We start from the raw sequence: 22,408 nt of genomic DNA, 5'->3' as shown, positions 1-22,408 counted from the left end.
CCTAGTTGTACAAACACCTCCAATGAAACAAGCAGCCTCGGTTGCACAAACAGCTCCAATTCAACAAGCAGCCCCAGTTGTACAAACAGCTCCAATTAAACAACCAGCCCCAGTTGCACAAACAGCTCCAATACAACAAGCAGCCCCAGTTGCACAAACAGCTCCAATTCAACAAGCAGCTCCAGTTGCACAATCAGCTCCAATTCAACAAGCAGCCCCAGTTGTACAAACACCTCCAATTCAACAAGCAGCCCCAGTTGCACAATCAGCTCTAATTCAACAAGCAGCCCCAATTCTAAAAACAGCTCCAATTCAACAAGCATCCCCAGTTGTAAAAACAGCTCCAATTCAACAAGCAGCTCCAGTTGCACAATCAGCTCTAATTCAACAAGCAGCTCCAGTTGCACAATCAGCTCCAATTCAACAAGCAGCTCCAGTTGCACAATTAGCTCCGATTCAACAAGCAGCCCCAGTTGAACAAACACCTCCAATTCAACAAGCAGCCCCAGTTGTAAAAACAGCTCTAATTCAACAAGCAGCTCCAGTTGCACAATCTGCTCCAATTCAACAAGGAGCTCCAGTTGCACAATTAGCTCCAATTCAACAAGCAGTTCCAGTTGCACAATCAGCTCTAATTCAACAAGCAGCCCCAGTTGGTCAATCAGCTCCAATTCAACAAGCAGCCCCAGTTGCACAATCAGCTCTAATTCAACAAGCAGCCCCAGTTGCACAACCAGCTCCATTTCAACAACCAGCCCCAGTTGCACAATCAGCTCTAATTCAACAAGCAGCCCCAGTTGCACAATCAGCTCCAATTGAACAAGCAGCCCCAGTTGCATAATCAGCTCTAATTCAACAAGCATCCCCAGTTGTACAAACAGCTCCAATTCAACAAGCAGCCCCAGTTGCACAATCAGCTCAAATTCAACAAGCAGCCTCATTTGCACAAACAGCTCCAATTCAAAAAACAGCCCCAGTTGTACAAACACCTCCAATGAAACAAGCAGCTCGATTTGCACAAACAGCTCCAGTTCAACAAGCATCCCCAGTTGCACAATCAGCTCCTATTCAACAAGCAGCCCCAGTTGCACAAAAAAGCTCCAATTCAACAAGCAGCTCCAGTCGCACAATCAGCTCCAATTCAACAAGAACCCAGTTGCACAATCAGCTCTAATTCAACAAGCAGACCCAGTTGCACAAACAGCTCCAGTTCAACAAGCAGCTTCAGTTGCACAAACAGCTCCAATTAAACAACCAGCCCCAGTTGCACAAACAGCTCCAATTCAACAAGTAACCCCAGTTGCACAAACAGCTGCAATTCAACAAGCAGTTCCAATTCAACAAGCAGCTCCAGTTGCACAATCAGCTCCAATTCAACAAGCAGCCCCAGTTGTACAAACAGCTCCAATTCAAGAAGCAGCCACAGTTGCACAAACAGATCCAATTCAACAAGCAGCTCCAGTCGCACAATCAGCTCCAATTCAACAAGCACCCAGTTGCACAATCAGCTCTAATTCAACAAGCAGCCCCAGTTGCACAAACAGCTCCAGTTCAACAAGCAGCCCCAGTTGCATAAACAGCTCCAGTTCAACAAGCAGCCCCAGTTGCACAATGAGCTCTAATTCAACAAGCAGATCCAGTTGTACAAACAGCTCCAATACAACAAGCAGCTAGAGTTGCACAATCAGCTCCAATTCAACAAGCAGCCTCGGTTGCACAAACAGCTCCAATTCAACAAGCAGCTCCAGTTGCACAACCAGCTCCAATTCAACAAGCACCCCCAGTTGTACAAACAGCTCCAATTCAACAAGCATCTCCAGTTGCACAATCAGCTCCAATTCAACAAGCAGCCCCAATTGTACAAACAGCTCCAATTCAACAAGCAGCCCCAGTTGTACAAACACCTCCAATTCAACAAGCAGCCCCAGTTGCAAAAACTGCTCCAATTCAACAAGCAGCTCCAATTCAACAAGCAGCTCCAGTTGCACAATCAGCTCCAATTCAACAAGCAGCTCCAGTTGAACAAACAGCTCCAATTCAAGAAGCAGCCACAGTTGCACAAACAGATCCAATTCAACAAGCAGCTCCAGTCGCACAATCAGCTCCAATTCAACAAGCACCCAGTTGCACAAACAGCTCCAGTTCAACAAGCAGCCCCAGTTGCATAAACAGCTCCAGTTCAACAAGCAGCCCCAGTTGCACAATGAGCTCTAATTCAACAAGCAGCTCCAGTTGTACAAACAGCTCCAATTAAACAACCAGCCCCAGTTGCACAAACAGCTCCAATACAACAAGCAGCCCCAGTTGCACAATCAGCTCTAATTCAACAAGCAGCCCCAGTTGTACAAACAGCTCCAAATCAAAAAGCAGCTCCAGTTGCACAATCAGCTCCAATTCAAAAAACAGCCCCAGTTGTACAAACACCTCCAATGAAATAAGCAGCTCCATTTGCACAAACAGCTCCAGTTCAACAAGCAGCCCCAGTTGCACAATCAGCTCCTATTCAACAAGCAGCCCCAGTGCACAATCAGCTCCTATTCAACAAGCAGCCCCAGTGCACAAAAAGCTCCAATTCAACAAGCAGCTCCAGTCGCACAATCAGCTCCAATTCAACAAGCACCCAGTTGCACAATCAGCTCTAATTCAACAAGCAGACCCAGTTGCACAAACAGATCCAGTTCAACAAGCAGCCCCAGTTGCACAAGCATCTCCAGTTCAACAAGCAGCCCCAGTTGCACAATCAGCTCTAATTCAACAAGCAGCTCCAGTTGCACAAACAGCTCCAATACAACAAGCAGCTAAAGTTGCACAATCAGCTCCAATTCAACAAGCAGCCCCAGTTGCACAAACAGCTCCAATTCAACAAGCAGCTCCAGTTGTACAAACAGCTGCAATTAAACAACCAGCCCCAGTTGTACAAACAGCTGCAATTAAACAACCAGCCCCAGTTGCACAAACAGCTCCAATTCAACAAGCAGCTCCAGTTGCACAACCAGCTCCAATTCAACAAGCAGCTTCAGTTGCACAAACAGCTCCAATTCAACAAGCAGCCCCAGTTGTACAAACAGCTGCAATTAAACAACCAGCCCCAGTTGCACAAACAGCTCCAATTCAACAAGCAGCCCCAGTTGCACAAACAGCTGCAATTCAACAAACAGCTCCAATTCAACAAGCAGCTCCAGTTGCACAATCAGCTCTAATTCAACAAGCAGCTCCAGTTGTACAAACAGCTCCAATTCAACAAGCAGCCCCAGTTGTACAAACAGCTCTAATGCAACAAGCAGCTCCAGTTGCACAAACAGCTCCAATTCAACACGCAGCCCCAGTTGTACAAACAGCTCCAATTCAACAAGCAGCCTCAGTTGCACAATCCGCTCCAATTCAACAAGCAGCCCCAGTTGCACAAACACCTCCATTTCAACAAGCAGCCCCAGTTGCACAATCAGCTCTAATTCAACAAGCAGCCCCAGTTGCAGAAACAGTTCCAATTCAACAAGCAGCTCCAGTTGCACAATCAGCACCTATTCAACAAGCATCCCCAGTTCTAAAAACAGCTCCAATTCAACAAGCAGCTCCAGTTGCACAATCAGCACCTATTCAACAAGCAGCCCCAGTTCTAAAAACAGCTCCAATTCAACAAGCAGCTCCAGTTGCACAATCAGCTCCAATTCAACAAGCAGCCCCAGTTGTAAAAACAGCTCTCATTCAACAAGCAGCTCCAGTTGCACAACAGCTCCAGTTCAACAAGCAGCTCCATTTGCACGATCAGCTCTAATTCAACAAGCAGCCCCAGTTGTACAAACAGCTCCAATTCAACAAGCAGCTTCAGTTGCACAAAGAGCTTCAATTCAACAACCATCCCTAGTTGCACAATCAGCTCCAATTCAACAAGCATCCCCAGTTGCACAATCAGCTCCAATTCAACAAGCATCCCCAGTTGCACAATCAGCTCCAATTCAACAAGCATCCCCAGTTGCACAATCAGCTCCAATTCAACAGGCAGCTAAAGTTGCACAATCAGCTCCAATTCAACAAGCAGCCCCAGTTGCACAAACAACTCCAATTCAACAAGCAGCCCCAGTTGCACAATCAGCTCTAATTCAACAAGCAGCCCCAGTTGCACAATCAGTTCCAATCCAACAAGCAGCCCCAGTTGCACAATTAGCTCTAATTCAACAAGCAGCCCCAGTTGCACAATCAGTTCCAATCCAACAAGCAGCCCCAGTTGCACAATCAACTCCTATTCAACAAGCAGCCCCAGTTGCACAATCAGTTCCAATCCAACAAGCATCCCCAGTTGCACAATTAGCTCTAATTCAACAAGCAGCCCCAGTTGCACAATCAGTTCCAATCCAACAAGCAGCCCCAGTTGCACAATCAACTCCTATTCAACAAGCAGCCCCAGTTGCACAATCAGTTCCAATCCAACAAGCAGCCCCAGTTGCACAATCAACTCCTATTCAACAAGCAGCCCCAGTTGCACAATCAGCTCTAATTCAACAAGCAGCTCCAGTTGCACAATCAGCTCTCTCTCACACACACATTCCCCCTCTCTCACACACACATGCTCTCTCTCTCACACACACACTCTCTCTCACACACAGACACACACATTCCCTCTCTCACACACACACGTTTCCTCTCTCTCACACACTCTCTCACACACACATTCTCTCTTACACACACACTCTCTCTCACACACTCTCTCTCTCTCACACACGCTCTCTCACATACACACTCTCTCACACACCCACACACACGTTCCCTCTCTCTCACACACACACACACATTCCTTCTCTCTCACACACACTCTCTCTCTCTCACACACATTCTCCCTCTCTCACACACACACATTCCCTCTCTCTCACACACACTCTCTCACACACACTCTCTCTCTCACACACATTCTCTCTCTCTCTCACACACACATTCTCTCTCTCTCACACACACACATTCCCTCTCTCTCACACACACTCTCTCTCTCACACACTCTCTCTCACGCAACTCTCTCTCTCACACACACATTCTCTCTCACACATGCTCTCTCTCTCACACACACTCTCTCTCTCACACACACTCTCTCTCACACACACACTCTCTCTCACACACACTCTCTCTCACACACACATTCTCTCTCTCTCACACACACACACACATTCCCTCTCTCACACACCCACACACATTCCCGCTCTCTCATACACTCATTCCCTCTCACAGAATCGCACAGTGCAAAAGAGGCCCTTCGGCCCATCGACCCTGCACCAACATGTAAATGAAACCTGACCCACCTACCTAATCCCATTTGCCAGCACTTGGTCCAGTACCTTGAATGTTATGACGTGCCAAGTGCTCATCCAGGTACTTTTTAAATGATGTGAGGCACCCCGCCTCTACCACCCACCCAGGCAGTGCATTCCAGACCGTCACGACCCTCTGGGTAAAAAAGTGTTTTCTCAAATCCTCCCTCAACCTCCCGCCCCTCGCCTTGTGACTCACAACTAAGGGGAACAGCTGCTCCCTATCCACCCAGTCCATGCCCCTCATAATCTTGTCCACCTCAATCAGGTCACCCCTCAGTCTTCTCTGCTCCAGAGAAAACAACCCAAGCCTATCCAACCTCTCTTCATAACTTCAATGGTCCATCCAGACAACATCTTGGTGAATTGATTGAAGTCAGAGAGTGGTGGTGGATGGCAAATATTCAGCCTGGATCCCAGTTACCTGTGGCGTAACACAGGGATCAGTTCTGGGTCCTCTGCTGTTTGTGATTTTCATGAGGGAGTTGGATGAGGGAGTTGAAGGGTGGGTCAGTAAATTTGCAGACGATACGAAGATTGGTGGAGTTGTGGATAGTGAGGAGGGCTGTTGTCGGCTGCAAAGAGACATAGATAGGATGCAGAGCAAGGCTGAGAAGTGGCAGATGGAGTTTAACCCTGAAAAGTGTGAGGTTGTCCATTTTGGAAGGACAAATATGAATGCAGAATACAGGGTTAACGGTAGAGTTCTTGGCAATGTGGAGGAGCAGAGAGATCTTGGGGTCTATGTTCATAGATCTTTGAAAGTTGCCACTCAAGTGGATAGAGCTGTGAAGAAGGCCTATGGTGTGCTCGCGTTCATTAGCAGAGGGATTGAATTTAAGAGCCGTGAGGTGATGATGCAGCTGTACAAAACCTTGGTAAGGACACATTGTGTGCAGTTCTGGTCGCCTCATTTTAGGAAGGGTGTGGAAGCTTTGGAAAAGGTGCAAAGGAGATTTACAAGGATGTTCCTGGAATGGAGAGTAGGTCTTACGAAGAAAGGTTGAGGATGCTAGGCCTTTTCTCATTAGAACGGAGAAGGATGAGGGGTGACTTGGTAGAGGTTTATAAGATGATCAGGGGAATAGATAGAGTAGACTTTTTCCCTTGGTAGAACAAACCATTACAAGGGGACATAAATTTAAGGTGAAAGGTGGAAGATATAGGGGGGATGTCAGAGGTAGTTTCTTTACCCAGAGAATAGTGGGGGCATGGAATGCACTGCCTGTGGAAGTAGTTGAGTCGGAAACATTAGGGACCTTCAAGCAGCTATTGGATAGGTACAGCTGGGCTGAGAGGTGGCAAATGGAGTTTAATGTAGAGAAGTGTGAGGTGATTCACTTTGGAAGGAATAACAGGAATGTGGAATATTTGGCTCATGGAAAAGTTCTTGAAAGTGTGGATGAGCAGAGGGATCTAGGTGTCCATGTACATAGATCCCTGAAAGTTGCCACCCAGGTTGATAGGGTGGTGAAGAAGGCCTATGGAATGTTGGCCTTTATTGGTAGAGGGATTGAGTTCCGGAGTCAAGCGGTCATGTTGCAGCTGTACAGAACTCTGGTACGGCCGCATTTGGAGTATTGCGTACAGTTCTGGTCACCGCATTATAGGAAGGACGTGGAGGCTTTGGAGCGGGTGCAGAGGAGATTTACCAGGATGTTGCCTGGTATGGAGGGAAAATCTTATGAGGAAAGGCTGATGGACTTGAGGTTGTTTTCATTGGAGAGAAGAAGGTTAAGAGGAGACTTAATAGAGGCATACAAAATGATCAGGGGGTTGGATAGGGTGGACAGTGAGAGCCTTCTCCCGCGGATGGAAATGGCTGGCACGAGGGGACATAACTTTAAACTGAGGGGTAATAGATATAGGACAGAGGTCAGAGGTAGGTTCTTTACGCAAAGAGTAGTGAGGCCGTGGAATGCCCTACCTGCTACAGTAGTGAACTCGCCAACATTGAGGGCATTTAAAAGTTTATTGGATAAACATATGGATGATAATGGTATAGTGTAGGTTAGATGGCTTTTGTTTCGGTGCAACATTGTGGACCGAAGGGCCTGTACTGCGCTGTATTGTTCTATCTTCTATGTTCTATGTACATGGATTACGGTAGAATGCTGGGGTGTAGATTGATTTGTTCTTAATCTAGGACAAAAGTTCGGCACAACATCGTCGGCCGAAGGGCCTGTTCTGTGCTGTATTTTCTATGTTCTATGTTCTATGAATCTTCTCTGCACCCTCTCCAGTGCAATCACATCCTTCCTATAATTTGGCGACCAGAACTCCAGCTGTGGTACCAAATTTCTAAACAACACCAACATGACTGCCCTGCTTTTGTAATCTATCCCTTGATTGATTAAGGCCCATATGTTTTTTTCACCACCCAATTAACCTGCCCTTCCACCTTCAGAGATCCTTGGAACTTCTTAGTGTCATGCTGTTCATTGAATACTGGTCCCGTCCAGAGTGTATCACTCACTATTTTCAGGGTTAAATTCCATCTGCCACTTATCTGCCCATTTGATCATCCCATCTATATATTCCTGTAACCCAAGACATTCAACCTCACTGTTTACCACCCGGCCAATCTTGTTTCCTGTTACGAAGCCAACTATTTATCCAGTTTGCCACATTGCCCTGTGTCCCATGGACTTTCACTTTCTTCACCAATTTGCCATGTAGGACTTTGTCAAACACCATGCTAAAATCCATGTACACCACATCCACTGCACTACCTTCATCAACACTTCTTGTCACTTCCTCAAAGAATTCAGTCAAATTTGTGAGGCAAGACCTTCCTTTAACAAATCCATGCTGACTCTCCCTGGCTAGTCCATGCCTTTCTCTGTGACAGTTAGTCCTACCATTCAGGATTAATTCTACTAATTTGCCCAACACTGACGTAAGACTAACTGGCCTATAATTGTTTGGCATTTCCTTTGATCCCTTTTTAAACAATGGAACCACGTTTGCATTTCTCCAGTCCTCTGGTACCTCCCCTGTGTCTAGTGAGGATTGGAAAACCATCTTCACAGCATCTTCTATCTCCTCCCTGTCCTCCTTCAGTAGCCTCGGGAACAATCCATCTGGTCCTGGTGATTTATCAACTTTCAAGGATTTCAATCCTTTGAGTACTTCCTCTCTCTTTATGATTATCCCATCCAATGTCTCACAGTGTTCCTCCTGAACTACGATATCTGTGTCATCCATTTCTTTTGTCCAGGCTCAGGAGATGGCGCCAGCAATACGTGGCACCGAGGCCAACACTGCTCGGGTGGTGACCGCAGTGGAGAGCCCGGTGTCATGCAATGCCGGCGCCATCTCCTGAGCCTGTAGCCTCTGGGACTCCTCCAATCGACTATGCACCTGTTGGAGTGTTGCTGACATCCCCCTCTGAATATCACAGTTGCACCCGATGGACTGCATCAGTTCCGGGTAAACCTGGTCCAGAGGCTCAGCATCTGACTGGGACCCAGCTGGGTCCTGAGATCCAGCAGATCTCCGAATGCTGTCTTTCCTGGGCATTCCTGCCTCTACCAGGTACAGTCAGTGACAGCCATGCCTGAGGGCATCGGTCCAACTCGCTGGGGGACGTGACCCAGTACCAGATGGACTTCAATGAGGCGCTGTGGGACATGTCCCGCTCTCAGATGGAAATAGCTGAGGCAATGCAGAGCATTTTCCAGTCACTGAGGAACATCACTATCGTCCCTGCTTCCATCACCTCCTCCAGCAGTGAGTTCCAGGCACCCACTACCTGTGGCAGCACGGTAGCCTTGTGGATAGCACAATTGCTTCACAGCTCCAGGGTCCCAGGTTCGATTCCGGCTTGGGTCACTGTCTGTGCGGAGTCTGCACATCCTCCCCGTGTGTGCGTGGGTTTCCTCCGGGTGCTCCGGTTTCCTCCCACAGTCCAAAGATGTGCAGGTTAGGTGGATTGGCCATGATAAATTGCCCTTAGTGTCCAAAATTGCCCTTAGTGTTGGGTGGGGTTACTGGGTTATGGGGATAGGGTGGCGGTGTTGACCTTGGGTAGGGTGCTCTTTCCAAGAGCCGGTGCAGACTCGATGGGCCGAATGGCCTCCTTCTGCACTGTAAATTCTATGATAATTCTATGATGACTACCCTCGATATAAAAACTTACCTCGTACATCTCCTCTTAACTTTGCCCTCGCACCTTAAACCTTTGTCCCCCAGTAATTGACTCTTCCACCCTGGGAAAAAACTCTGACTATCAACTCTGTCTATGCCCCTCATAATTTTGTAGACCTCCATTGTTCAAGTGAGAACAAACTGAGTTTATCCAACCTCGCTTCCATAATGCCCTCCATACCAGGCAACATTCTGGTAAATCTCATCAGCACCATCTCCAAAGCCTCCACATCCTCTGGTAGTGTGGCGACCAGAATTGAACACTATATTCTAAGTGTGGCCTAACTAAGGTTCTATACAGCTGCAACATGACTTGCCAATTCTTATACTCAATGTCCCGGCCAATGAAGGCAAGCATGCCGTATGCCTTCTTGACTACCTTCTCCACCTGTGTTGCCCCTTTCAGTGACCTGTGGACCTGTACACCTAGATCTCTCTGCCGTTCAATACTCTTGAGGGTACTACCATTCACTGTATATTTCCTACCTGCATTAGACCTTCCAAAATGCATTACCTCACATTTGTCCAGATTAAACTCCATCTGCCATCTCTCCGCCCAAGTCTCCAAACGATCTAAATCCTGCTGTATCCTCTGACAGTCCTCATCGCTATCCGCAATTCCACCAACCTTTGTGTCATCTGCAAACTTACTAATCAGACCAGTTACATTTTCCTCCAAATCATTTATCCATACTATGAACAGCAAAGGGCCCAGCACTGACCCTGCGGAACACCAGTAGTCACAGCCCTCCATTCAGAAAAGCACCCTTCCATTGCTACTCTCTGCCTTCTATGACCAAGCCACGATACAGATCCATCTTGCTAGTTCACCTCTGACCCCGTATGACTTTGCCTTCTGTACCAGTCTGCCATGAGGGACCTTGTCAAAGGCTTTATTGAAGTTCATGTAAACAATATCCACTGCTCTACCTTCATCAATCACCTTTGTCACTTCCTCAAAAAACTCGATCAAGTTAGTAAGAAACAACGTCACAAAACCATGTTGCCTCTCGCTAATACGTCCACTTATTTCCAAGTGGGAGTAAATCCTGTCTCGAAGAATCCTCTCCAATAATTTCCCTACCACTGACGGGAGGCTCACCGGCCTGTAATTACCTGGATTATCCTTGCTACCCTTAAACAAAGGAACAGCATTGGCTATTCTCCAGTCCATTGGGACCTTATCTGTAGCCAGTACAATACAAAGAGTTCTGTTAAAACCCCAGCAATTTCCTCCCTTGCCTCTCTTAGCATTCTGGGGTATATCCCATCCAGGCCCTCGGGACTTATCCACCTGAATGTTTTTCAAGACGCATAACTCCCCATCCTTTACGATCTCAATGTGACACAGACCTGGGGGGTTGCCCAGTCGCACCTACCGATCTGTCTGTTGGGGTCCACATTTGGTGGGGCGGGACAGGGAGGGGTGCTCATGATAGGTGTGAGGTGTGTGGTGTGGGTTGGGGAGGTGTCGAAGCCGGAGGTGCTGATTCACCTTGGCCGCCCTGAGGAAGTCATACAGCTTCTTCCTGCATGGCTGTCTGGTCCTCACAGTGAGGCCCGAGGTGCTCACAGCCTGTGCCACCTCCGCCCAGACCCAGTTGACATCAGTGGGTAGCAGCCGCATTCCCACCCGGGGACAGGGTGTCCCACCTCTCCAACACGGCATCCAGCAACGTCTCCAGGTCTGCGTGAGTGAACCTCGGGGTCGCTCTTCGGGGAGTGACTTGTTGACTGGAATGAGAGTGTGTGTCAGCCTCTTCAGTGCCGATCCTGACCCTGGCAAATCACACGCAGGCGTGCGTTGGCATCACACTAGCTCCACGTGGCACGAAGTGCTGGCCCATTAGCATGTCCTGAATGGCTCCAAGACCGGCACTCCCATCATGACCGTAAAACAGCCGTGATTCAGTCCCGGTGTCAGCACTGTCACGACACCCTGGGCGAGTGCCCGGTCAGTGCTTTCAGCCCCACAGATCCCGGAGTTCCAACGTAAGTGAATGAACCAATAATTCTCTTTCCCTGGGATTTTTTAATATATTAGTTTAGAGTACTCCCAATTATTTTTTTTCAATTAAGGGGCAATTTAGCGTGACCAATCCACCTAGCCTGCACATCTTTTGGTTGTGGGGGTGAAGCCCACGCAGACACGGAACAATGTGCAAAGTCCTCACAGAGAGTGACCCGGGGCCAGGACCGAGTTCTCAGTGCCACAGGCAGCAGTGCTAACCACTGCGCCACTTTGCCGCCCCTGTTTTCCTGAGATCTTTAACCCTTGACTACTTCAATGAGTTACAGACACCAGGGGATGGACTCTCCGATTCTGGGGCTATGTCCCCACACCGGCGTGGGAACGGTAGCGAAAAAATGGCGCAAAACGGCTTCCCATTCCCCGTTTTGCTGGGGGTTAGCAGGACGGCAGCGTCGAGCACCCGGCTCTAGCTGCCGATACGCCTCGGAGAATTGCCGGGTCCGTGGCCGCGCATGGTGGCGGCCTGCAGCAGCCGTTCCGGGCTACATGGCGGAGACCGTCCGCGGACCCAGCCCCGCAAAATAGTCCCCTCCTTCGGCTGGCTCGCGCATCCCGGACCACCCCCCCCACCCCCCCTACAGTGCCTCCAGCCCTAAATAATGTCCTCCCCTGCCCATGGATAGGCCCTCCCCTGACTGTGGCGGCGCTTGACTGAGTCCGCAGCCGAGTTCCCAACGAGTGCGGTCACATGACACCCACGCCATCGGGAACTCGGTCAGGGGTGGAGCATCAGGGGGCGGGCCTCAGGCAAAGTCCTGAGGCCGTCGATACTTGGCGTGGTGTGCACACAGAGTACGCCGCTTTGGAGGAGGTGGAGCATCGCAAAAGCGTCGCAGCCCCGATTTGGTCGGAATCAGGTATTCTTGGCTTCTGGTGTGGGCCATGGAGTAAGTGGTCACATACAAGGCAGCTCCTGCCCAGGGTCACAGAAAAGAGCTCTTTTTAACCAACACAGGGTGGAATTTTGATGAAAAGACGTAGGTGAGTGTTGGAGGAGTACTTTCCCAAGGGAATGGTATGTCTGCTGGTTACCAGACCCGGCAGAAAACAGTGAGAGATTTGGCTGAAAGGTTGGAGCAGACTTCTGCAGCAACAACAAAAGACATGAAAGGCGGGGGACGGGCCGGATCAGGTTAAAAGGCTTCAGCTTGACTTGATGGCCTTTATTAAAGCTGAAAATCAGCAACAGAGGGAACAACTTTGAAAAGGTTTCGCAAAGGCCATTGCAGAAGCTGTGGCACCCCTGAAGCGTTCTCTGGAACGGGTGGAGAGGTATTTGGAAGTGTAGGGGTCGCAGATACGGGAGATCGAAGGAGCGATCATGTGGTGGCTCTGGAGGTGGAGGTGGGGCTCTTAGGAGACTTCTGTAAAACGTTGAAGGCAAAGGTGGAGGAGCAGGAGAATGTCTCGAGAAGACAGAACCTGTGAATAGTGGGCCTGCCTGAAAGAGTGGAAGGTGTGAATGCCAGGAGGTACGTCTCAAAGATGCTGGCAGGGCTGGTGGCAGAAAAGGTGCTGGATAAGGTGCCTGAAGTCAACAGAGCGCACAGGTCCCTGAGGCAGAAGCCTAGAGCCAGGGAGCCGCCACCGGTGGTAATCGTGAGGCTCCACAAATTTGAAGAGAAAGAGAAGATTCTACCATGGGCCAGGAGAAGCGTAGCTGCGACTGGGAGGGGAATAGGGTCTGAACTTATCAGGACATCGGAGCCGAGTTGGCAAAACGGCGGGCAGGTTTCAACAAGGCCAAGGCGGTGCTGTACCGGCGGCAGATCAAGTTTGGGGTGCTCTACCCGGCGAAATTATGGGTGACGTTCGGAGGCCGGGAGTATTATTTAGAGACCCCAAAAGCAGCAGAAGACTCCATTTAGGAGCATAGATTGGGGGAGATCTGAGTGGACAATGCTTGGGAACCGGGGTGCTGCCACTTTGTAATGGTTGTATTATGGGCCAGGGTTTAGAGAACACCAAAGTGTATCATGGAGTTCCCCTTACCCACAATTTTTTATAAATTTTGGTTATGGGGAGCACAAGGATCCACTTTACAGGTGTTATGCAACAGAGATCGTAAGTATTTTTAAACAAAACAATGTTTATTCTATGAATCTAGTTAACATTTTATAAACACACAGTGAACATCTTAGCAACTAGCAACACAGATACCCCCCCGCAAAGATAAAGTATTCTATAGGTAACCCTTAATAACTTTCCGAACAACATCCATAAGCCAAGCACCCTTTTCTCCGACAAAACATTAGGTTTGCATTCCTTACAGAAAACCGGTATTACTGTGAAGTTATCAAGTAATCTGGAGACATTCTTTAGCAGAGAGAGAGACCAAAAAGCAGAGCCAGAGCCCAACTCCACCCACACAATGACATCATTGCAGCCATTTGAGAAGACAAACATTTCTTAAAGTGACATTCCCATGACAGTTGGGAGCATGTTTGAAATGGAGGTAAAGATTGGGGAATGTTCATCTTTTTTTGGGGGGGATGTGTTTGCTTGTTACTGTTGGGATTGTGAGGGGTGGAAGGTTTATGTGGGGATGGATGTTCTCGTCCCCCCTCCTGTTTTCTAGGACTGTTTATGTTTAACATTTGTTTGCTTGCTTTTGGAGAAGGCTGCCTGGAGTTCAGGAGAAGTCTTTGTTTGGGCGGGGAGGGTAAGGTCGACAGGGAGTCTTTCTCCTTGAGCTGAGGAGTGGGGGGGGTGGTGTGGAGGAGGAGGTAATTGGTAAATGCCTTTGGGCAGGAGCTGCTGTGCTCGCAGGTTATGCTGATGAACGGAAGTGAGGTGGTGGAGGAGAAATCCGAGAGGGGTGGCAGGGGGAGGGTGTGGGGGGGGAGGCTGGTGGGGGGGGGGGGGGGGGAAGGGGGGGAGGCTGTTGCGACGTGGCAAGGGGTGAGAGATGACATGGTCATGGGCGGAGGAAGGGGCCATCTGGGATGGGCTAGGTACAGGGTGGAATTAAAGGGGCAGGAGTTAAGTGGGGAAGATGACGGATGGTAGAGGGGATTGGAGGCGCAAGCCTCCGGTTCGGCTTGCAACGTGGAATGTCCGGGGACTGAATGGGGCGGTTAAAAGGTCTCGGGTGTTCACGCACCTCAGGAGCTTGAAAGCGGGGGTGGTCTTTTTGGAGGAGACACACCTCCGTGTGAGGGACCAGGTTAGGTTAAGGAAGGGGTGGGTCGGGCAGGTTTTTCACTCGGGGTTTGATTCGAAATTGAGGGGAGCGGCGATTTTAATGAGCAAAAAAATGGATTTGCGAGTGCGAAGGAGGTGAGGTACCCGGGAGATGTGTGATTGTGAGTGGGGTATCGGAAGGGGCCCCGGTAGTGTTGGTAAATGTGTATGCCCCAAATTGGGACGATGTGGGTTTTACAATGGGGTTGCTGGCAGCGATCACGGATTTGGCGAAACGCCAGTTGATCATGGGAGGAGATTTTAACTGTGTCCTAGAGACGAGGGTGGATAGGTCGAGGCCCAGGTCGATGGGTAGGGTACGAATGGCGAGGGAGATCGGGGGGGTTTATGGAGAGGATGGGTATGGTGGAACCATGGCATTTTCAGATCCCAGGGGGAAGGGAGTATTCCTTTGTTTCACTCGTCTATAAGGTGTATTGAGGATTGATTACTTTGCAGTGAGTTGGGAGATTTTGGTTGGGGTGGAGGGGGCAGAGTATGCGGGGATAGTTATCTCGGACCATGCACCCCACTGGCTGGATATATTGGGTTCAGTACGGGACGAGAGCAGAGGCCGGGGTGGAGGTTTGACTCGGGGTTGTTGGCGGATGGAGGTTTTTGTGATAAAGTGCGGTCAGCGATTAAGGATTATGTGGAGTTGAATCAGAATTAAGAGGTGTCGGTGGGCATTTTATGGGAAGCACTGAAGGCAGTGGTCCGGAGAGAAATTATTTTGTTTACAGCTCATGCAGATAAGGAAAGGAGGGCAGAATATGACCGTCTCCTGAGCGAGATAGTGGAGGTGGACAGGGAATATTCGAGGGTGCCCACCGTGGAGGGATTGGCGAGGAGGAAATAGTTGTGGGGTCAGTTTGACAGGCTGACAACAGGGAGGGCGGTAGGGCAACTGCGTAGGGCAAGGGGGGTGCAATACGAGTATGGGGAGAAGGCGCATCAGCTGCGGAGGCAGGCTGCGTCCAAGGATATATTGAAGATACGGACTGGGGCTGGGGATGTGGTGTCAGAGCCACAGAAGATAAGTAAGGGATTCAGAAAGTACTACCAGGAACTTTGTGAGGCAGATCCGGGGGGACAGGAGGGGGACATGGGGTGATTTCTGGATGAGCTGGAATTTCCCCAGGTGGAGGTAGCAAAGAGGCAGGCGTGGCAGGAGCCCCTGGGGATGAGGAAGGTGCTGGATAGTATCAGGAGTATGAAGTTGGGGAAGGCCCCTGGGCCAGATGGGTACCAGCGGAATTTTATAAGGAATTTGTGGCGGACTTGGCACCACATCTGCTGGGGGCGCTTAATGAAGCACTGGAGAAGGGGGAGTTGTCGGTGATGAAGACGCAGGCAGTGATCACACTAATCCCGAAAAAAGGGAATGGCCCGGTGAATGTGGGTCGTATAGACCCATATCACTATTGAACACGGATGTGAAAGTATTGGCTAAGTTGTTGGCAGGGAGGATGGAGGAGTGTGTCCTCGGGGTGGTGGCAGTAGATCAAACAGGCTTTGTGAAAGGCAGGCAGCTCGCGAGTAATATAAGACGGCTGTTGAATGTGGTGATGAATACGTCGGGGGCTCTGGTACCGGAGGTGGTGGTGTCCACGGACGCGGAGAAGGCATTTGATCGGGTGGAGTGGCGGTACTTGTTCGAAGTTTTGGGAAGGTTTGGGTTTGGGCTGAGATTTGTGACATGGGTGCGGTTGCTGTATGTGGCACCAAGAGCGAGGGTGAGGACGAATGATATGAGCTCACAAAGTTTTGACTTTCACAGGGGTACGAGGCAGGGATGCCCGCTGTTGCCGCTGCTGTTTGCGCTGGCCATAGAGCCCATTAGCGATGGCTCTCAGGGGGTCGGCAGAGTGGCAGGGGATAATGAGGGCACAGGAGCATCGGGTGTCGCTTTGTGCCGATTACCTCCTGCTGTATGTTTCAGATCCGTTGGAGAGTGTGGGAAGGATTATGGGCCTGTTGGGGAGGTTTGGAGGGTTCTCGGGACACAAGCTGAATGTAGGGAAAAGCGACGTATTCCCGGTGAATGAGCCGGCACAGCGGGCTAATTTAGGGGGGATGCCATTTACGGTAGCGGGGGAAAAGTTTAGGTATTTGGGGATTCAGGTAGTGAGGGAATGGGCGAGACTTCACAAGTGGAACTCAACGAAGCTGGTGTTGGAGGCGAGGGAGGAACTTAAGAGGTGGGATACACAGTACTTAACGCTGGTGGGGAGGATCCAAGTGGTGAAAATGAATATTCTGCAGAGGTTCTTGTTTATCTTTCAAGCTCTCCCGGTCTTTATACCAAAGGCCTTTTCTCGGAAAGTGGACACAATCATTGGATCATTGGATTGGATTTGTTTATTGTCACGTGTACCGAGGTACAGTGAAAGTATTTTTCTGCGAGCAGCTCAACAGATCACTAAGTACATGTAAAGAAAAGGAAATAAAAGAAAATTTCTGACTTTGGATGGGTGGGGAAAGTGCCGAGGGTGGGGCGGACCCTGCTACAGAGGCAGCAGGGGGGTTGGCGTTGCAGAACTTGCTTCATTATTATTGGGTGACCAATGTGGACAAGGTGCGGCAGTGGTGGGAAGGAGAAGGGGTAGAGTGGGTTAGGATGGAGGAGGAATCTTGTAAGGGGTCTAGCTTGAGGGCTGTGGTGACGGCCGCATTGCCAATGGCTCCGAGTAGGTATTCAGGGAGCCCAGTGGTGCAGTCCACGGTGAAGATATGGAATCAGCTGAGGAGGCATTTTAGGGTGGAAGGGATGTTGGTGCTAACGCTGCTGTGCGAGAATCATGGGTTTGAGCTGGGGGGATGGATAGTGTATACAGGAGGTGGAGGGAAGTGGGGCTGGTCAAGGTGAGGGGTCTGTAATTGGAGGAATACAGTCTGGAGGAGCTCAGGGAGAGGGTAGAGCTGCCGATAGGGAGTGAGTTCAGATATCTACAGGTTAGGGACTTTGCGTGAAAGGTCTGGAGAGGGTTCCCTAGGTTGCTGGGACATACCCTGCTGGAGCGACTGCTGCGCCCGGATGTGGAAGGGGCGGGAAGAATTGGGGATATATGCAAGTGACTGGGGGAGTGGGTGGTGAAGGTCAAGGAGAAACGGGAAGCGGAGTTGGGGGGAAAGATCAATTGGGGAACATATGGAGTGAGGCACTGCGAAGGGTAAACGGGACCTCCTCATGTGCAAGGATGAGCCTGATACAGTTTAATGTGGTGCACAGGGTGCATATGACTCGGGCGAGAATGAGTGGGTTCTTTCAGGGGGTAGCAGATGAGTGTGAGAGGTGTGGGCGGGGGCCAGCAAATCGCACGCACGTGTTTTGGGGTTGTGAAAAATTGGGAAGATTCTGGGCGGGAATGTTCGCAGTCTTAGCCCGGACAGTGGAGGAGGAGGTGGACCCGGACCCTTTGGTGGCGATATTTGGGTTTTCAGAGAAGCCGGAGCTCATGGAGAGGAGGAAGGCCGATGTCATGGCCTTCGCCTCTCTGATTGCACGGCGACAAACTTTGCTGGCGTGGCGGTCGGCGTCGCCACCGGGGGTAGCAGCTTGGTTGGGTGGCCTGTATGACTTTGTGCGGTTAGAGAAGATAAAGTATGAGTTAAGGGGCTCAGCAGGCAGGTTTGAGGAAAGTTGGGGGATGTTTGTGACTGTGTTTGAGGAGCTGTTCGTCACAGGGGGGGAGGGGGTGTGTGAAAAAGGAGGAAAATCTGTACAGACTGTATAGTTGATTGTTGGGAAGAATGTTTCCCGGGGTGTTTGTTCGCTGTAACCTGTTTTGATACATGTTTGTAATAAAATACATTTGAAAAAAAAAGGAATCGGGTATTCTCCGGCCGAACGCGATTTCGGCATCGGCGACCGGAGAATCCTGCCCCTGATTTATATGTAAAACATTAACAAACTTTATTTATAACAAGAGTAGAGCTGAACATATAACGGAATTAATTGGCACTGTGGACTGCTAGTCTCCCTATTCCCAAAACCCCATCCCACCTCCCCCCCCAGACACACAAAATAGACACACAGTAAGGGGAGGGGCAGAATTAAAACAATGGAAATTGAAGGAAAAGGTTTGAGATGAATCTTCGCTGCTGCGGTTATGGCCTCTGAAGGCGTCGGTTTTCTCCGAATGCGACCCTCTGGGGAATCAGGGATTCAAGTCAGTGCACTTCTGACCTCTGACTACCAGATGGAGCTCGGACAGGTGATTCAGATCAGTGCAATTCTGAGCTCCGAACAACTGTCTCCCCGAGATTTTACTGAGACTTTAAACCTGAGACTATTACAGTGTTTTCCATTTGCCTGATCTTTGTACAGAAACCTCAGCTGTATTATAAAGAGTGTTCTCAGATTAGGTTCTTCCCAGCCATTCATTCAGAGGATTAAGGACTCAAACCTGGTTGAGAAGCTTTTGCAATTTTTCACTCCAGACGTTTCCCTTCACAGTTCTGACTGCTGTCTGCCTTTTAAATAGGAATGCCTTCACTAACCTGACTAGGAGTTTTTAAAATCACCTGGCAGAGAGAGAGCGTCTTCCAGCTGCTTCCAGGCTGAATCTCTCTTCAGAATGAGGACAAAACAGAGCTCTCCAAATGACTCTCCTTTCTTCCGGAAGATTCTGAATAGCTCCACCAATCGCAAGCAACAACAGTTGATAGTTCAGAATTTCAGATTCACCGATTAGCTGCTTGCAAATCTATCAAACTAACGTCACGGGCTCTGCCACAGAATCAAAAAGTGAAGTCTTGGGCAGATCCATTAAACCAGGCGTGTTTCATATGAACCACTACAGTACAGAAGGAAGCCATTTGGCCCATCGAGTCTGCACCAACTCTCTGAAAGAGCGCCCTATCCAGGCTCCCACCCTATCCCTGCAACCCCATAACTGCACCTGACCCTCAAATTTCTGGATACTAAGGGCAATTTAGCATGGCCAATCCACCTAACCTGCAATTCTCTGAACTAAAGTCTGCTGAAAGGTATCCTGAAGTCTGTGGTTTGCCTAAAGTTTAAGTAAAAATGTCAGTGTTGTAGCTGATAGGAAGAAGATGGTAGATCAAAGGCAGTCAGCAGGACCGGGGTTAAGAAGAACACAGAGAACAGACAAAGGGTTTACAACAGTGTCCTAACAGCACTTTAAGAATACAGCCCATTCTCTCTCACATAAACATCTCGTTCTCTCACTTACATTTTCTCTCTCTCTCTGCAGAGAGCAGTGATTTGGTGGTCGTTTGTGGTCAGCAGTCTGTTACTTTGAGCATCCTGCTATGTCCAGTCTATTATTCAGGATACAATGAGATGATGTTGGCCATGAACAGTGTGTTTACCGATCCGGATTGTTATGGTGAAGCGCATTGGAATTTGAGCATACCTGTGCTCCATTTTCACTTCCCCATTACTGATGACATCATCGGAAAGTGTGGCAATGTGTTCCAGGTACAGTGTCACTGCCTGGGGGGCAGGGGGCAGTTAGAGATGTCCCACAGGAGAGGGGCGGTGAGGGGTCTCACAGTTTGCGAGGGTGAGGGGTTTCACAGTTTGGGGGGGTGAGGGGTCTCACAGTTTGGGGGGGGTGAGGGGTCTCAGTTTGGGGGGGGTGAGGCGTCTCACAGTTTGGGGGGTCAGGAGTCTCAGTTTGGGGCGGGGAGGGGGCTCACACTATGGGGGGGTGAGGAGTTTCAGTTTGGGGGGGTGAGGGTCTCAGTTTGGGGGGTGGTGAGGGGTCTCACAGTTTGGGGGGTGAGGAGTCTCAGTTTGGGTGGGTGAGGAGTCTCAGTTTGGGGCGGTGAGGTGTCTCAGTTTGGGGGGGTGAGGGGTCTCAGATTGGGGGGGGTTGAGGTGTCTCAGTTTGGGGGGGTGACGGATCTCAGTTTGGGGGGCGTGAGGAGTCTCAGTTTGGGTAGGTGAGGGGTCTCACAGTTTTGGTGGGTGAGAAGTCTCAGTTTGGGGGGTGAGGGGTCTCAGTTTGGGGGGGTCAGGAGTCTCACAGTTTGGGGGGTGAGGAGTCTCAGTTTGGGGGGGTGAGGAGTCTCAGTTGGGGGGGTGAGGTGTCTCAGTTTGGGGGGGTGAGGAGTCTCAGTTTGGGGGGCTGATGAGTCTCAGTTTGGGGGGGTGAGGAGTCTCAGTTTGGGGGGTGTGTGGAGTCTCAGTGTGCGGGGTGGGGTGAAGAGTCTCAGTTTGGGGGGGAGGAGTCTGAGTTTGGGAGGTGTGAGGAGCCTCAGTTTGGGGGGGGTGAGGAGTCTCAGTTTGGAGGGTGTGAGGGGTCTCAGTCTGGGGGGGGTGAGGAGTCTCAGTTTGGGTGGGTGAGGAGTCTCAGTTTGGAGGGTGTGAGGGGTCTCAGTCTGGGGGGGGTGAGGAGTCTCAGTTTGGGTGGGTGAGGAGTCTCAGTTTGGGGCGGTGAGGTGTCTCAGTTTGGGGGGGTGAGGGGTCTCAGATTGGGGGGGGTTGAGGTGTCTCAGTTTGGGGGGGTGACGGATCTCAGTTTGGGGGGTGTGAGGAGTCTCAGTTTGGGTAGGTGAGGGGTCTCACAGTTTTGGGGGGTGAGAAGTCTCAGTTTGGGGGGTGAGGGGTCACAGTTTGGGGGGGTGAGTTGTCTCAGTTTGGGGGGGTCAGGAGTCTCACAGTTTGGGGGGGTCAGGAGTCTAACAGTTTGGGGTGGTGTGGAGTGTCAGTCTGGGGGGGGTGAGGAGTCTCAGTTGGGGGGGGGTGAGGTGTCTCAGTTTGGGGGGGTGAGGAGTCTCAGTTTGGGGGGTGAGGAGTCTCAGTTTGGGGGGTGTGAGGGGTCTCAGTCTGGGGGGGGTGGAGTCTCAGTTTGGTGGGGTGAGGAGTCTCAGTTGGGGAGGGGTGAGTTGTCTCAGTTTGACGGGGGTGAGGGGGTCTCACAGTTTGGGGAGGTGAGGGGCAGGTTTGTGTGGGGCAGAGGGGTCTCAGTTTGGGAGTGTGAGGAGTCTCAGTTTGGGAGGGGTGAGGTGTCTCAGTTTAGCGGGGGTGAGGAGTCTCACAGTTTGGGGGGGTGAGGGACTCAGTTTTGGGAGGTAAGGAGTCTCAGTTTGGGGGGGTGAGGGGTCTCAGTTTGGGGGGTGAGGGGCTCAGTTTGGGGGGGTGTGAGGGGCTCAGTTTGGGGGGGTGCAGAGTCTCAGTTTGGGGGGGTGAGGAGTCTCAGTTTGGGGGGGGTGAGGCGTCTCACAGTTTGGGGGGTCAGGAATCTCAGTTTGGTGCGGGGAGGGGGCTCACAGTATGGGGGGGTGAGGAGTTTCAGTTTGGGGGGGTGAGGGTCTCAGTTTGGGGGGTGGTGAGGGGTCTCACAGTTTGGGGGGTGAGGAGTCTCAGTTTGGGGGGGTGAGGAGTCAGTTTGGGGGGGTGAGTGGTCTCAGTTTGGGGGGTGAGGAGTTTCACAGTTTGGGGGGTGAGAAGTCTAAGTTTGGGGGGGTGAGGGGCGTGAGGAGTCTCGGTTTGGGGGGTGAGGGGTCTCAGTTTGGGGTGGGCGAGGGGTCTCAGTTGGGGGGGTCAGGAGTCTCAGTTTGGGGGGGTGAGGAGTTTCACAGTTTGGGGGGTGAGAAGTCTCAGTTTGGGGGGGTGAGGAGTCTCAGTTTGGGGGGGTGAGGGGCTCAGTTTGTGGGGGGCTGAGGGGTTCAGTTTGGGGGGTGAGAAGTCTCAGTTTGGGGGGGTGAGGAGTCTCAGTTTGGGGGGGGTGAGGGGCTCAGTTTGTGGGGGGCTGAGGGGTCTCAGTTTGGG

General features: G+C 50.6%; 1 protein-coding gene across 2 annotated transcripts in view; it reads left to right on the top strand.

Annotated features, from left to right (window-relative positions):
* The window catches only part of LOC140384866 (zona pellucida-like domain-containing protein 1), a 518,683-nt gene that overhangs the window by 36,105 nt on the left and 460,170 nt on the right, over positions 1-22,408 (top strand). For both annotated transcript variants that reach the window (XM_072466811.1, XM_072466810.1), the window contains exon 3: positions 19,884-20,110. In XM_072466811.1, the coding sequence (XP_072322912.1) occupies positions 19,884-20,110 (227 nt within the window). The remainder of the gene's footprint in view (positions 1-19,883; positions 20,111-22,408) is intronic.

This window comes from Scyliorhinus torazame, chromosome 10 (assembly GCF_047496885.1).
Source record: "Scyliorhinus torazame isolate Kashiwa2021f chromosome 10, sScyTor2.1, whole genome shotgun sequence".
In the NCBI taxonomy this organism is placed as follows: Eukaryota; Metazoa; Chordata; class Chondrichthyes; order Carcharhiniformes; family Scyliorhinidae; genus Scyliorhinus; species Scyliorhinus torazame.
Note: the sequence above shows the minus strand (reverse complement) of the source record. Positions and strands in the feature narration are given on the sequence as shown.